The sequence below is a fragment of the Mustela erminea genome, chromosome 18, assembly GCF_009829155.1.
Source record: "Mustela erminea isolate mMusErm1 chromosome 18, mMusErm1.Pri, whole genome shotgun sequence".
Taxonomy (NCBI): domain Eukaryota; kingdom Metazoa; phylum Chordata; class Mammalia; order Carnivora; family Mustelidae; genus Mustela; species Mustela erminea.
Genome location: NC_045631.1, coordinates 21,445,255 through 21,458,252, shown reverse-complemented (window position 1 = coordinate 21,458,252; position 12,998 = coordinate 21,445,255). Strand labels below are relative to the sequence as shown.

Here is a 12,998-nt window from a genome sequence, read left to right as displayed (position 1 = left end):
TGTCCCTTTGACATGGCTCCATCATTGTGAGTTTTTTTTTTTTTTAAGATTTTATTTATTTGACAGACAGAGATCACAAGTAGGCAGAGGCAGCAGAGAGAGGGGGAAGCAGGCTCCCTGCAGAGCAGAGAACCCGATGTGGGGTTTGATCCCAGGACCCTGGGATCATGACCTGAGCCGAAGACAGAGGCTTTAACCCACTGAGCCACCCAGGCGCCCCCATCATTGTGGGTTTTTAATTTTCTTTTAGCAATTCCTTATTTTCTTGTATTATGAAAAGTACCACTCTCATCTTGTATATGCCCTACCCCAGTTCTAGATCAACCATTTCTCCAAGGAGCCCTGGTTCCTTTTACTATGATAATATGATATAGAAACCAAAATGTGATGCTTAGTGTGCTCATTGCCTTTGGAGTGTTATTGTTTCTAGGCCCTCTCAGTGGAAAGAGCTAGGAAATATCTGTGTGTATGTACAATAACACATATATGCATACAAATCTATAATTACTTCTGTATCTATATCTATCTTTTTTTTTTTTTTTTAAGATTTTATTTATTTATTTGTCATAGAGAGAGAAGCGAGAGCAAGCACAGGCAGACAGAGTGGCAGGCAGAGGCAGAGGGAGAAGGAGAAGCAGGCTCCCTGCCAAGCAAGGAGCCCCATGTGGGACTCGATCCCAGGACGCTGGGATCATGACCCGAGCCGAAGGCAGCCGCTTAACCAACTGAGCCACCCAGGTGTCCCTATATCTATCTCTCTTAAGCTAAACATGAGTTCATACTGGTGTCTCTGACCCTAATCCTTTTTTGTTTCTTTGTTTTTAATGAGAAGAGTCCTATTTTTTTCACTCTCTCTTTCCTGGGCACTTATTCCAAGGGGCCCCAGTTGGTGTTGTTAATATAATTACAAATGCGTTTAACAAGCATCACCATATTTTAGTGAGAAAGAACGAATTTCATTTTCTCAGGAGCCTTGAAATGTCAGGGAGGAAATATATGACAACCAAATTATTATTTTTTTTTAAGATTTTATTTATTTATTTGACAGACAGAGATCACAAGTAGGCAGAGAGGCAGGCCGGAGGGGGTGAGGGGTGGGGGGAGCAGACTCCCCGCTGAGCAGAAAGCCCAATGCAGGGCTCCATCCCAGGACTCTGGGATCACCACCTGGGCTGAAGACAGAGGCTTTAACCCACCGAGCCACCCAGGTGCCCCTGACCACCAAATTCTCGAGTTAAAGCTTACACAGCCCTGCTCCTGGCCCTTCCTAACAATTGCTGGTAAGGAAGAGGAAATGGGGGTAAAAAATGAGTTGAAGGTCTACTTAAGGGTGATGCCTCCTCCTCATTGGCAGAGTTCACTCTCTAGACTGAGAACTTCCTCTTTACTTAAACATGAGTCCTTACCATAAGGGGCATGTTTCAGGTTTCTCACTTTAAGGGCCCCTGGAAAATGATTATTATCAACTATATTCTCATGATTGTAATTATGTTGCTTATATGCTTGATTAAAGCAGAGTTCCTTTTTTTCTCATTAGAAACTACTTTTCATTGCTTAGAAATCTTAAAATTTTACTGATGTGTCTGAGCAAAAGGAGGAGTAACAGAATATAACATGAACAGAGAGAATGAGTTCACCAAAAAAAACTCCCAAACAGAGCTGGGGAACTTGTTTTATTCTGGGCTAAATGTTTCCTGACTCTGTGAATTCAGAAGTATTTCAGAGGGAGGTATAGCATAAAACAAGTAGTGTAGAAGGCCATGAATCTTGAAGACTTTCTTGAATGCCTAAGCTACTGATTCCTGTCTCAAACTACCATTAGAGTCTTTTGCAAAGTTAATCAACACCCTTAATTCCTCAGGTAAAGGCCTTGCAAATCAGAGTCCTTCCTACCCTCTTATCTCACTTCTCTCTCTTCCTGGCCACACTGGGTTCAGCATTATTCCGTGAACATTTGTTTCTACACCTTCTTAATATGCTTGAAATGCCCTCCTCCATTCCCTCGCCAAAATTGTACACATTCATCACTTTAACTCCGATGTCATTTTGGGCATGAAAATAGCCCCCAATATTCCCTGATAGTATAAATTACCCACAATGTATATGTGCCTGTCTACCCTATTAGCTAATGTGTAATTCATCTGTGCATCTCTATGGCTCTATTGTAGGATCGGCACTCAAAAAATGTTTGTTGAGCTACTCAACAAAGGAATGAACACATGGACATAAAGTTATTTCTCTCATGCTTGGCTGACATCAGAGCTTGCCCCTAGGTAAATACTTGAAGTATTTTGATGAAAAACATATTGAAGTGCGAGCCAGGACACCTAAGTCCTCGAATCCTAGCTCAACCAACATCTAGGTAGCCTTAGAAAAGTCACCTCAACTTTTTGGACCTATTTCTCTACATAACTCAAAGATTCTACTAGATCCTTTATCCTCACTGTGGAATGGGTTCACGGCCCAAAATATTTTGGGTCAGAAAAATCTTTGTGACCTTCTGATGATCACCAATCCGATGATATCATATCATATCTATCTATCTATCTCTATATATTTATCTCCTATATATATTTCTGGGAAATAGTTCAGTTACATCTTTTTTTAAAAGATTTTATTTGAGGGGCACCTGGGTGGCTCGGTGGGTTAAAGTCTCTGCCTTCAGTTTGGGTCATGATCCCAGGGTCCTGGGATCGAGCCCTGCATCGGGCTCTCTGCTTGGCGGGGGAGCCTGCTTCCCCCTCCCTCTCTGCCTATCTCTCTGCCTACTTGTGATCTCTGTCTGTCAAATAAATAAAATTTTTTTAAAAAAAGATTTTATTTATTTGAGAGAGAGACAGAGAGAGAGAGAGAGAAAGAGAGAGAGCACAAGAAGGGGGAGGGGGAGAGGGAGAGGGAGAACAAGGCTCCCACTAAGAAGGGAGCCCGATGTGGGGCTCTATCCCAGGACCCTAGGATCATGACCTGAGCTGAAGGCAGATGCTCAAATGGCTGAGCCACCCAAGCACCCCTCAGTTACATGCTTCAAGTATATTTTTCCACTGCCATATACTCTTATACTTCTATTTATTTATTTATTTAATAAGATTTTATTTATTTATTTGAGAGAGACAGAGATAGCAAGAGAGAGCAAGAGTGGGGAGGAGAGGGAGAAGCAGGTTCCTGCTGAGCATGGAGTCTGACACAGGGCTCAATCCCAGGATCCTGGGATCATAACCTGAGCTGAAGACAGATGCTCAACCGACAGAGCCACCCAGGTGCCTCACTTCTGTTTATTTTTCACACTATTTCCATGGCACTTCTTCTGTTCATATTTGTCAATACTCCAGAAACTTAGCAGTACATACTTTAATATTCCTATCTTTCCCATACATTGATAGCTTGAAGAAATCCTTTGTTAGTTCAGCCTAAAATTCTGAATAAGCAGTTTATTCCGAGTACATCTGTCCCTTAAATAAAAAAAAGAGGGAGAGAGAGATTAGCAGTCTTCAAAATGAAAACTACACTTTCCCTTTAGGGCTTGTGATGAGAAAGTATATAATGTTTAATGAAACAAAAATCCCAACTCACTAGTAGACCTGAAAGACAAGGAAAGACAAGCTGAGCTTTTCCTTGGCATATCCCCCAGGCTGAATTAGTCATTTGCTAGGCATTCCTATAGTACTTGTGCATACTGTTTTTTACTGTACTTACCACATTCAATAGTATGTATTTAAATTTTTCTTCTCTTACCCTGGGAGTATCTCAAAGAAAGGAAATGTATATTATTTATCTTTGTATCCTCAGTTTCTTGCTTAAGACCTTGCTTATAGCAAATGCCTGATCAATGTTTGTTCAGTGTGTGTGGGGGGGGGGTCGCCTGTGTGACTCCATCAGTTAAATGTCTGCCTTTTGCTCAGATTATGATCCCAGGGTCCTGGGATCGAGCCCCACTTCTCCTCTCCGCTTGTGTTCTCTTTCCCTATCTCTGTCTCTGTCTCTCTCAAATAAATAAATAAAGATCTTTAAAAAAATATTTGTTCCATGGACAAGTAAGAAAGGTGGGATGTGAATTGAAGCTTGACTGTTGAGGGTTTCAGTAAGCAAAGAAGCGATAAAATTTTCATGTAGGAGACTAACGTGGTCAGAACTGTTTTAATTTTATTATGTTAGAGACCGTCTTTTTTTTTTTTTTTTTTTTAAAGAATGACAGTGACATATGACATCCTGAATGTTTTGGTTTTTTTCTAAAGATGTATTTATTTGAAAGAGATCACAAGTAGGCAGAGAGGCAGGTAGAAAGAGAGGAAGGAAAGCAGGCTCCCTGCTGAGCAGAGAGCCTGATGTGGGGCTTGATCCCAGGACCCTGAGATCATGATCTGAGCTGAGGCAGAGGCTTAACCCACTGAGCCACACAGGCACCCCAAGACTGTCATTTTTTATTTTGAAGCAATTGTTTGTAGGAACTGGCTCATATCAGCTTGCAAGAACCAGGTGTTGAATTTTCTTGCAAGCCATTTGTTAAATACAGTCATTATTCAAAGTTAGACTATATAAAACTACAACTAAATATATTAAAAACAAAAGTAACACTCAAAACTCATCACTTCCAAATTACTTTCCTACATATATTGTTATCTATGTTCGAGGTTATTTATCTATTATATCTAATACTAATAATATACTGTGCAACTAATAATATGCTATGCATACTAATAATATACTGTGCATACTAATAATACACTGTGCATCTCTTCCAAATCTGCAGTCAGTGATGTCATTTGGTAGCTTGAAATTAGCCATGTTGGAAATATTTATACTATGGAAATGGGCAAACACCACCAGGCAAGGCTTCTTTCTCCCCTTCGAAGAGTTGGTTGGTAAACACTTACTAGAACACCATTACGTAGAAGGCAAGGTGCAAAATGGAAAATGAAAAGTTTGGAAAATAACAGTTGAGGAAATTTGTAGACATCAAGGCAAAAAGAGAAAGAAGAAATGGAAGAAAAAGGATGACAGGATTAGAATTATTTGCAGATTCCAATATACAAATAATAGGAATCTGAGAAAGTAAGAACAGAGAAGATGGGTGGGAATAGAATGGGGGCAGAATATAGGTGTGTAGAGGGGAGAGATCTCATGAGCAATACAAAGGAAAAATAAAGTGATGCAAGAAATTTTCCAGAACTGAAGGGCAAGAGTGAGTTTCTTTCTTTCTTTCTTTCTTTCTTTTTTAAATTTTTGTTTATTCATTTGAGAGAGAGAGAGTGACAGAGAGAGCACAAGTAGGGGAAGAGGCAGGGAGACAGGGAGAAGCAGATTCCCCACTGATAAAGGAGCCTGATGCTGGACTCCATCCCAGGACCCTGGGATCATGACCTGAGCCACAGGCAGATACTTAGCCATCTGAGCCACCCAGGCACCCCAGGGCAAGAGTTTCTAAATTAAAAGGGCCCTTGGGTGTCTAGCACAATGAATGAAAATATGCATATCAAGGCATATCATTATGGATTTTCAAAACATCAAAGATAGAAGATGATCAAAGTTTCCAAAGGTAGTAATAACAATAGGGTAATACACATAGGTATATGGGTCATGTACGAATGTAAGAATTTCTTTTTTTTAATATTTTATTTATTTATTTGACAGACAGAGATCACAAGTAGGCAGAGAGGCAGGCAGAGAGAGAAGAGGAAGCAGGCTCCCTGCTGAGCAGAGAGCCCGATGTGGGGCTCGATCCCAGGACCCTGGGATCATGACCTGAGCCGAAAGCAGAGGCTTTAACCCACTGAGCCACCCAGGCGCCCCATGAATGTAAGAATTTCATTAGAATCCTCAGAAGTAAGATTGCAAGGTAGAAAACTCACAGTTCTGAGAAAAAATGAATTCCAACTTAGAATAATATACCCAAACAAATTATCATATCAGTCAAGGGAGGAGGTCAAATAAAGATATATTCAGGGGCACCTGGCTGGCTGAATCCAAACAGCATGTGACTCTCCATCTTGGGGTTGTGAGTTCCAGTTCCATGTTGGGTGCAGAGGCTACTAAAAAACATAAATGTTAAAAAAAAAAAAAGATAATGATAATTTCAGACTTGTAACTTCTCAAAAAAAAAAAAAAAATTACCTCCTTTACACCCTTTCTCAGGAAGCTACTGGTAGATGTGCTGTACCAAAATAACAGAGAAAAACAAAACACGGAATCCAAGGACACAGGGAGTCCCAAAATGAAGCAAGGAAAATTCCCAGGATGATGATGAAGGGAAATCCCAGAACAACAGCTGTGTGGTTGGCCTAGTGAGCAACACTTAAGGTTGGAATAGAAGGAATAGTTGCAAGGAAAAAAAAAAAAAAAAAAAGAAAAACAAAAAAACCCAAAAACCAAACCACCAGACGTATTACCTGACGAGATTGAGTTGAATGGAAATTTACAGTTTTGGTAGGCCGTTGGGAAAAAATTAATGATAGATCCGTAGAAAACAAAGAATGGAGACAATGATTAACTGCAAGGAGAAGAAAAAAAAATAATAAAGCCTGATGGGAAAGGAGATATAATCGCAGTTTATTACCCAGACCCACTGTGAAAAATATTTTCCAATACGTACTAACGTAAATTAAAAACTCTTTAACCCACATTCGCGACGACGGTTTGGGGAGGACGGAGGAAGCTAGGTGTGTACAGAAGAGGGCACAGCTGGCCAAAGAGCAGTGAAAGTATATCACACTTCTTCGAAACAGACATTACCCCCTCTCCCCTCACCCCCATAAACAAAGGAAATCTCCCTCCGAAACTGCTCAAGCCTTGGACCCCCTCCGCCTGATGAAGGACTTCAGCAGGGCTGCGGGCCTGCGGACCCCGCCCCCGACCTTTGCTGAAGGGGCAGGAGGTGCTTCCAGGGGCCTGGGATCGAGCTGCCGGAGCCGGGAAGCCTGAAGCCGCGGTGCCCGCCCTACGCTGGAGGCCGGAGGCGCCGGCGACCTGTCCGGCCTTGCGCACGGAACCGGTCGCCGCGACAGGCCCACCGCGCCGTAGGGCAGAGGCTGTCGAGTTGGGCGCGGAGTGGCCGCGGGGACGAGGCCGGAGAGGAGGTGGGCGCCCGCTGCTCGCGAGTGCGGCCGCCCTGTCGAGGGCCCGCCGCAAAGCTGCAAAGGGCCGCGGCGGCCGCGGCTGCGATGCGTCCCCGGAGCTCCGCGGAATCCCGACGGCCTGACGCCCCCCACCCAAAACCCTCACCCTCCTCAGGCGCCGCCGCGACCCCGGCCTTCGATCCCTCAGTCGGGACCGGCACCCGCGTTCTCGCCGGACCCCACTCCTCGCCTCAGGACCCCCGCTCCTCCCGGACACCCCCGACCTCTGCCTCGGGCCCTGGCCCTCGGCCCCAGGTCTGACCTTTGCCCGCCTGACCGCAGCCCTCGCACCCCGCCCCTCATCCCAGACCCCGCCTCGGCCCTCGCCCCCATCCCCGACCCCCATTGACCCCCAACTCTGACTTTCGTCCCCTCCCTCCTGGTCCTCGCCACCGATTCTGACCTCTGACCCTCGAACCCAGAACCTGGCCCTCGCCCTCCGACCCAAGCCCTTGCCTGCGCCGAGGGCCCTCGCCCCAACCCCGGCCTTCGCTCCCCGACCCTTGTCCCCCAGCCCTGGCTGTTGGACCCCCTAGACTCCGGATTCTCGCGTTCGAGCGATCGCGGGGCCCTTGCCTCCGGACTGCGACCCTTGCTTCCGGACCCTGAGCCTCTCCATCGCCCTATGCTCGCTCTGCCCGACCCGCAGCCCGAGAAGGATCTGGACCAAGGGCGGAGATGCGAGGCCCAGCTCAGCGGAGGGAGGGTGGCTTCTGAGCCCCGGCCAGGCTAGACTCCGAGGCGCTCCTCCTGGAGACTGGGAGAGAGCGAAGTCAGAGTTTTCAACCTGAGCAGGAGGGCGACCCCGTGCATAGAGTATAGAGGCACCGACGGAGTGGACAGTGGAGTGGTGTTTTGGTGATGCCATAATTAAGTCTGTGCAACACAGGACTCATCCCTTTATAAATATAGGGCGGTGGGCCCGGAGTCATAGCCGAAAACGTTCCATGTGGTTGCAGAGGAGAATTATAATAGGAGGGAGAGGACCGGTGGGGTGGGAGAACGCTGTTTTTCTTTGCATTGTTAGGGCACTGTTTTGTTCTTTCTTTTGAAACTAGTTAACTAGAGAAAGAATCGTTAGTGACATTTAGTAACCCCAAAACCTAGATTTCCTAACAGGCCTACTAGCTGTGTGATCCTGGACAAGTCACTCTACCTTGGGAACTCTGTTAAATGAAACTTCACACACACAGAGTTACCATGAGGATTAGTGACAAGGTGGGCAAAAGTGCTTTGTCAGAGCCTGTGATGGGCACAAACTAGTTGTTCAATGAACCTTATGAGCGAAGTTATTTTAGAATGAATAAAGGAGCTTGCAGCCAAAAGCGGCCTCTCGCCCACAATACCTGGGTGCTGAGGGGCTGGAGTGGATGTGATCCAATTTCAGTGTGGGTTTTTCAGCAGACCAAGGCTGTAAAGGAGAGAGCAATAATAGAGCAGCTTGTGTGAACAACTTGAAGTCTTTTTAAATGTTAATTTGTACCTGGACAGCTCCCAGGTTGTGGAGGCTTGGGGTGAGATGGGGAGAAAGGGAGCAGGATTTGCGAAAGAGACAGAATATGCCCTATTTATTACTGGTATCTTATTAGCAAACAGATACGTTAGGGAGTGAAATCATTTCACCTTGCAAAATCTGTTCCTTACATGTAAAACAGATCACAAGTCCCTTAAGGCAGAATCTTCTCTGGCATTTAAAAACAATAATGTATAAACAAAAGCTGAGATTTTTCAAGCAATTGCTGTGCAGGGTCAGCCTGAAATTAAGATAAAGCAAATTTTCATTCTAATATCCCAAGTAACTCTAAAAAGTTGATGGAGCTGGGACTGGAACCAGAATTTGATTCTGAAGCCTCTTCCATTTTTTCTTTTCTGTGTAAAATATTTTATTTAAATAGAAATTACAAAAATAATATGCCTTTGTTATATTACTAACATACCAAGGTATAAATTCCCCATTCTACTTCTCAAAGGTAATGAATGTGTGAATGGTTTGGTGGGCAATCTCCAAACTTCTTTTATTTTGCTCATAACACACATATACACACATTTAAAATGAATTATACAATAACCACTGTCTTGCAACTTGCCATTTTTGATTTAATAATATGTAATTCCTGTTTTTTCATACACACACTAATTTCCTTTAGTAGTTGCATAGTAAACCTATGTATGGATGTACTATAATTTATTTAACCACATGCCTGATAGACAATTTAGGATTTTTCCAGTGTTTTGCTATTCCAGATCGTGTTTCAGTTACCTTTCTTAGATGTACGTTTGTGTGCTTTTCTTAGTATTTCTGTAAGGATGGATTTGTAGACATTGGAAATGCTGAGCCTTAAGACACATATGTTTAAAATGTTGGTAGAAATTGCCAAAGTGTACTCAGAATAATGCTGATCGTCTTAACCGTTATGCCCCACTGCCCCTCGAACAAAGTAGCGGGTGCATTTTGAAAATGCTGGCTTTCTCTGTGGTAGTAAACAGCTGTGTGGACCCATAGGAGAGGGCTACTAATGGAGAAGGAAAGAAAGATTGTGACCAAGTCCTTGAAGCAGAAAGCCCTTTGCCTTAGATGCTTTGGGTTTACGGAAGCCAGTGGTATTCACCAAAATGTAAAGGGAGAGCTTTAGGTTGGTGGCTCTCTTTTGGTCCATAAATCCTCACTGTTTAAAAGAATCTGGGATTTGAGGGTGCCTGGGTGGCTCAGTGGGTTAAAGCCTCTGCCTTTGGCTCAGGTCGTGATCCCAGAGTCTTAGGATCGAGCCCCACATCGGGCTCTCTGCTCAGCAGGGAGCCTGCTTCCCTTCCTCTCTCTCTGCCTACCTCTCTCTCTACTTGTGATCTCTGTCTGTCAAATAAATAAATAAAATCTTAAAAAAAAAAAAAGAATCTGGGATTTGAATTTCTAACAGTAAATTAAATAAATTTGTAATTTATTTGTAATAAAACTGATAAATAAAAGACTGTTAAAGGTGGCCAGGTAATAATCTATTGCTGTAAATCCAGAGAGTTTCAAATTTGTTTATAGCGAGGTACATTCACACTGTTAAGTTGATTCTAGTTTGCCAATGGAGTATGACTTTAAGGGAAACCAAATGGTTCCAAAGAGAACATTTTTTCCCCTGTACTTCTTAATAAGTGCTCAAAACTTCAAGGGTCAATATCATTTGGTCGAAAACATGAGAAAGCAATCCGCCCACACTTCCACCCGGGACGGCAACTGTAGGAACTGAGTATGGGATCTAGTAGGGTGGAAGGTTGTAAAGAACAGAGACAATTCCTTAAGACACCTCAAGGGATTAGGTCTTATTGTAAGTTGACACAGAGAGCAAGAAGGAGCTTTGAGAGAACTGTAATCAAAACATTTCAAAATGGGACCTCAGTTGCATGAGTTCGTCCCTCCCAGGTGCTCTTAATATAATTCAGTGACTCTGCATTGTCTTCTGGGTACTGTGTTCCTTCTTCTCCCACCCCCCTTCACTCCATGTACCTTTTCCATATTTCCCAGTTTCTACTTACTCATAGTTTCTACTTCCTTACAACTTGGCCTTGCCAAGTTCCTCAAGCTTCTACCTCTGACTCATGGATTCTCTTTGTCTTTAACTCCAACGTTCGCATCAAGTATTTCTTTTTTTCTTTCGAATTCAGAGTCCAAAGAGGGAGATTTAAGGTAGCCCAGTTCTTTTTTTCATGCCAGGTTTTTGGCCAGTCAGCAGATGGGTTGTCCTTGAATTAGGAGCTTCCTTGTGGTCTGATGAGTAATGGGAAATTGCCCAGGGTCAGGTTGTAAGAAAAAAGTAGCTGTGGGTAGATCAGTTTCCTTTAGGAAGGGTTTTGGGCATATTAAACACTGTGAGGGTGCCTGGGTGGCTCAGTGGGTTAAGCCGCTGCCTTCGGCTCAGGTCATGATCTCAGGGTCCTGGGATCGAGTCCCGCATCGGGCTCTCTGCTCGGCAGGGAGCCTGTTTCCCTTTCTCTCTCTCTCTGCCTGCCTCTCCATCTACTCGTGATTTCTCTCTGTCAAATAAATAAATAAATAAAATCTTAAAAAAAAAAAAAAACACTGTGAGTGACTTTTATAACAGGTGTTATGCATAATGTAGAGTTGTTTCTTTTTGGTGAATGTTTTTTGAGGATCTGTTGTTTTCCATTGCTAGATTCTAGGATCTTCAAACATAAATAAGCTACTAATTCTCTCTCTCATGGAAGTCACGGTGTTATGAAGTGTAGGCATATAAAGCCATAGACCATACAAATTAAGTAGTGCCACTATACAAATATTCATTCATTTATTAAACAGATATGTAATGAGCACTTACTATGTGCCTAACTCTGGAGATTGAGCAGCAAACAATTTCAGCTCCATGATTTTATGTCTCAGTGTATGTGTGAGGAGAGATAAATAATAAACACTACTATAGTTTAGATGGTGATCATTGATACAGAGAGGGGAAAAAAGCATATAGAATAAGAGTCATTGAGGGTAGGAAGTGCAGTTTTTTAAAAATATATTTATTTATTTAGAGAGAAGGTGAGCAGAAGGAGGGGTAGAGGGAGAGAGAGACAAAGAATCTCCAGCAGACTCCACACTCAGTGTGAAGCCCGGCAGGGGCGTCGATTCCAGGACCCCAAGATCATGACCGGAGTCGAAATCAAGAGTCAGATGCTCAACTGACTGAGTCACCCAGGCACCCCAGGAAGTGCAATTTAAAATATGAATGGTGTCTTTGAGACAATGACATTTGAAAAGATCTGAAGGAGGTGGGGTAATGAGCCATGAATTTATCTGGGAAAGAAGATTCCAGGCCTAGAGAATTCTAGCCAGTGCAAAGGCCCTGCATTGCCATGTTGAGGGGATAACAAGGAGGCTAATATACCTGGAGTGGAGAAAAGTGGAAAGGAGTGGGAAATAGGGCCAGAGAGGAAAGGCAAGGGCAGGGCACCAGACCATATGGTACTTTATAGGCAAGTACAAAGATTTTAGTTTTTACTCTGAGTCCAGAAGCTACTGCAGGGCTTTGAGCAGAACATGGTCTGACTTATATTTTATGGTCTGACTTACATTTAACTTTGGCTGTTGTTAAGAATAGATTCCTGGGGGCGCCTGAGTGGCCCAGTGGGTTAAAGTTTTTGCCTTCAGCTCAGGTCATGATCCCAGGGTCCTGGGATCAAGTCCCTCTTCGGGCTCTCTGCTCAGCAGGGAGCCTGCTTCCCCTTCTCTCTCTGCCTGTCTCTCTGCCTGCTTGTGAGCTCTCTCTGTCAAATAAATAAATAAAATCTTAAAAAAAAAAAAAAAAAAGAATAGATTCCTGTTCAGAATAGACTCAAGAGGGCCAGGGTGGACGAAGGGAGGCCATCTGGAGGCTAGAGCAAAATCCAGGTGAAAAGCAATGGCGTTTTGCACTAAGATCATAGCAGTAGCAATGATGGGGAGAAGTCATAGTCTGGCTATATTTTCTACAACAGACTGGATTGCTGACAAATTAAATGTGGAGTCAGGGACAACTCTCAGGCTTGGCCTGAGAAACCACAATAAAGGAATTGCCATTAACCAAGATGATGAAGCTGGTAGTAAGAGCAGGTTTGGAGGGAAGAGCATCAGCAGCTTGGTTTTGGACATACTAATTTTGAAATGCATGTAAGATCTCCAAGTGGAGATATTGAGTAGGCAGTTGGATGTACTGGGATGAGTCTGGAGTTCAGGGGACAGTTATTTATTTATTTATTTATTTAGGACATTATTCATTTATCTGAGAGAGAGCGTGCGTGCGAGAAAACACGAGGGGAAGTAGGGGCAGAGAGTGAGGGAGGAGCAGACTCTCCACTGAGCAGAGAGCCTGATGCGGGTGCCCGTGTTTGTTTATTTATTTATTTTTAAAAGGTTTA

The 12,998-nt window shown here is 43.6% G+C and overlaps 1 protein-coding gene across 2 annotated transcripts; it reads right to left on the bottom strand.

Annotated features, from left to right (window-relative positions):
• Window positions 1–3,240: 3,240 nt before the first annotated feature.
• On the bottom strand, window positions 3,241–7,574 carry LOC116577852 (translation initiation factor IF-2-like). Of its 2 annotated transcripts, none has more exons than XR_004280636.1 (4): window positions 6,849–7,574; window positions 6,384–6,451; window positions 5,947–6,026; window positions 3,241–3,449 (listed from the first exon to the last, which is right to left on the bottom strand). XR_004280636.1 is itself a non-coding variant. In XM_032321599.1 (4 exons), exons 1-4 carry the CDS (start codon window positions 7,453–7,455, stop codon window positions 3,398–3,400), a joined length of 804 nt encoding a protein of 267 aa, XP_032177490.1. In that variant the 5' UTR covers window positions 7,456–7,574; the 3' UTR covers window positions 3,241–3,397. The 2 variants fall into 2 exon arrangements, 1 of the variants encoding a protein (XP_032177490.1); XM_032321599.1 differs by having other exon boundaries at window positions 5,947–6,023.
• Between the last annotated feature and the right edge of the window lie 5,424 nt (window positions 7,575–12,998).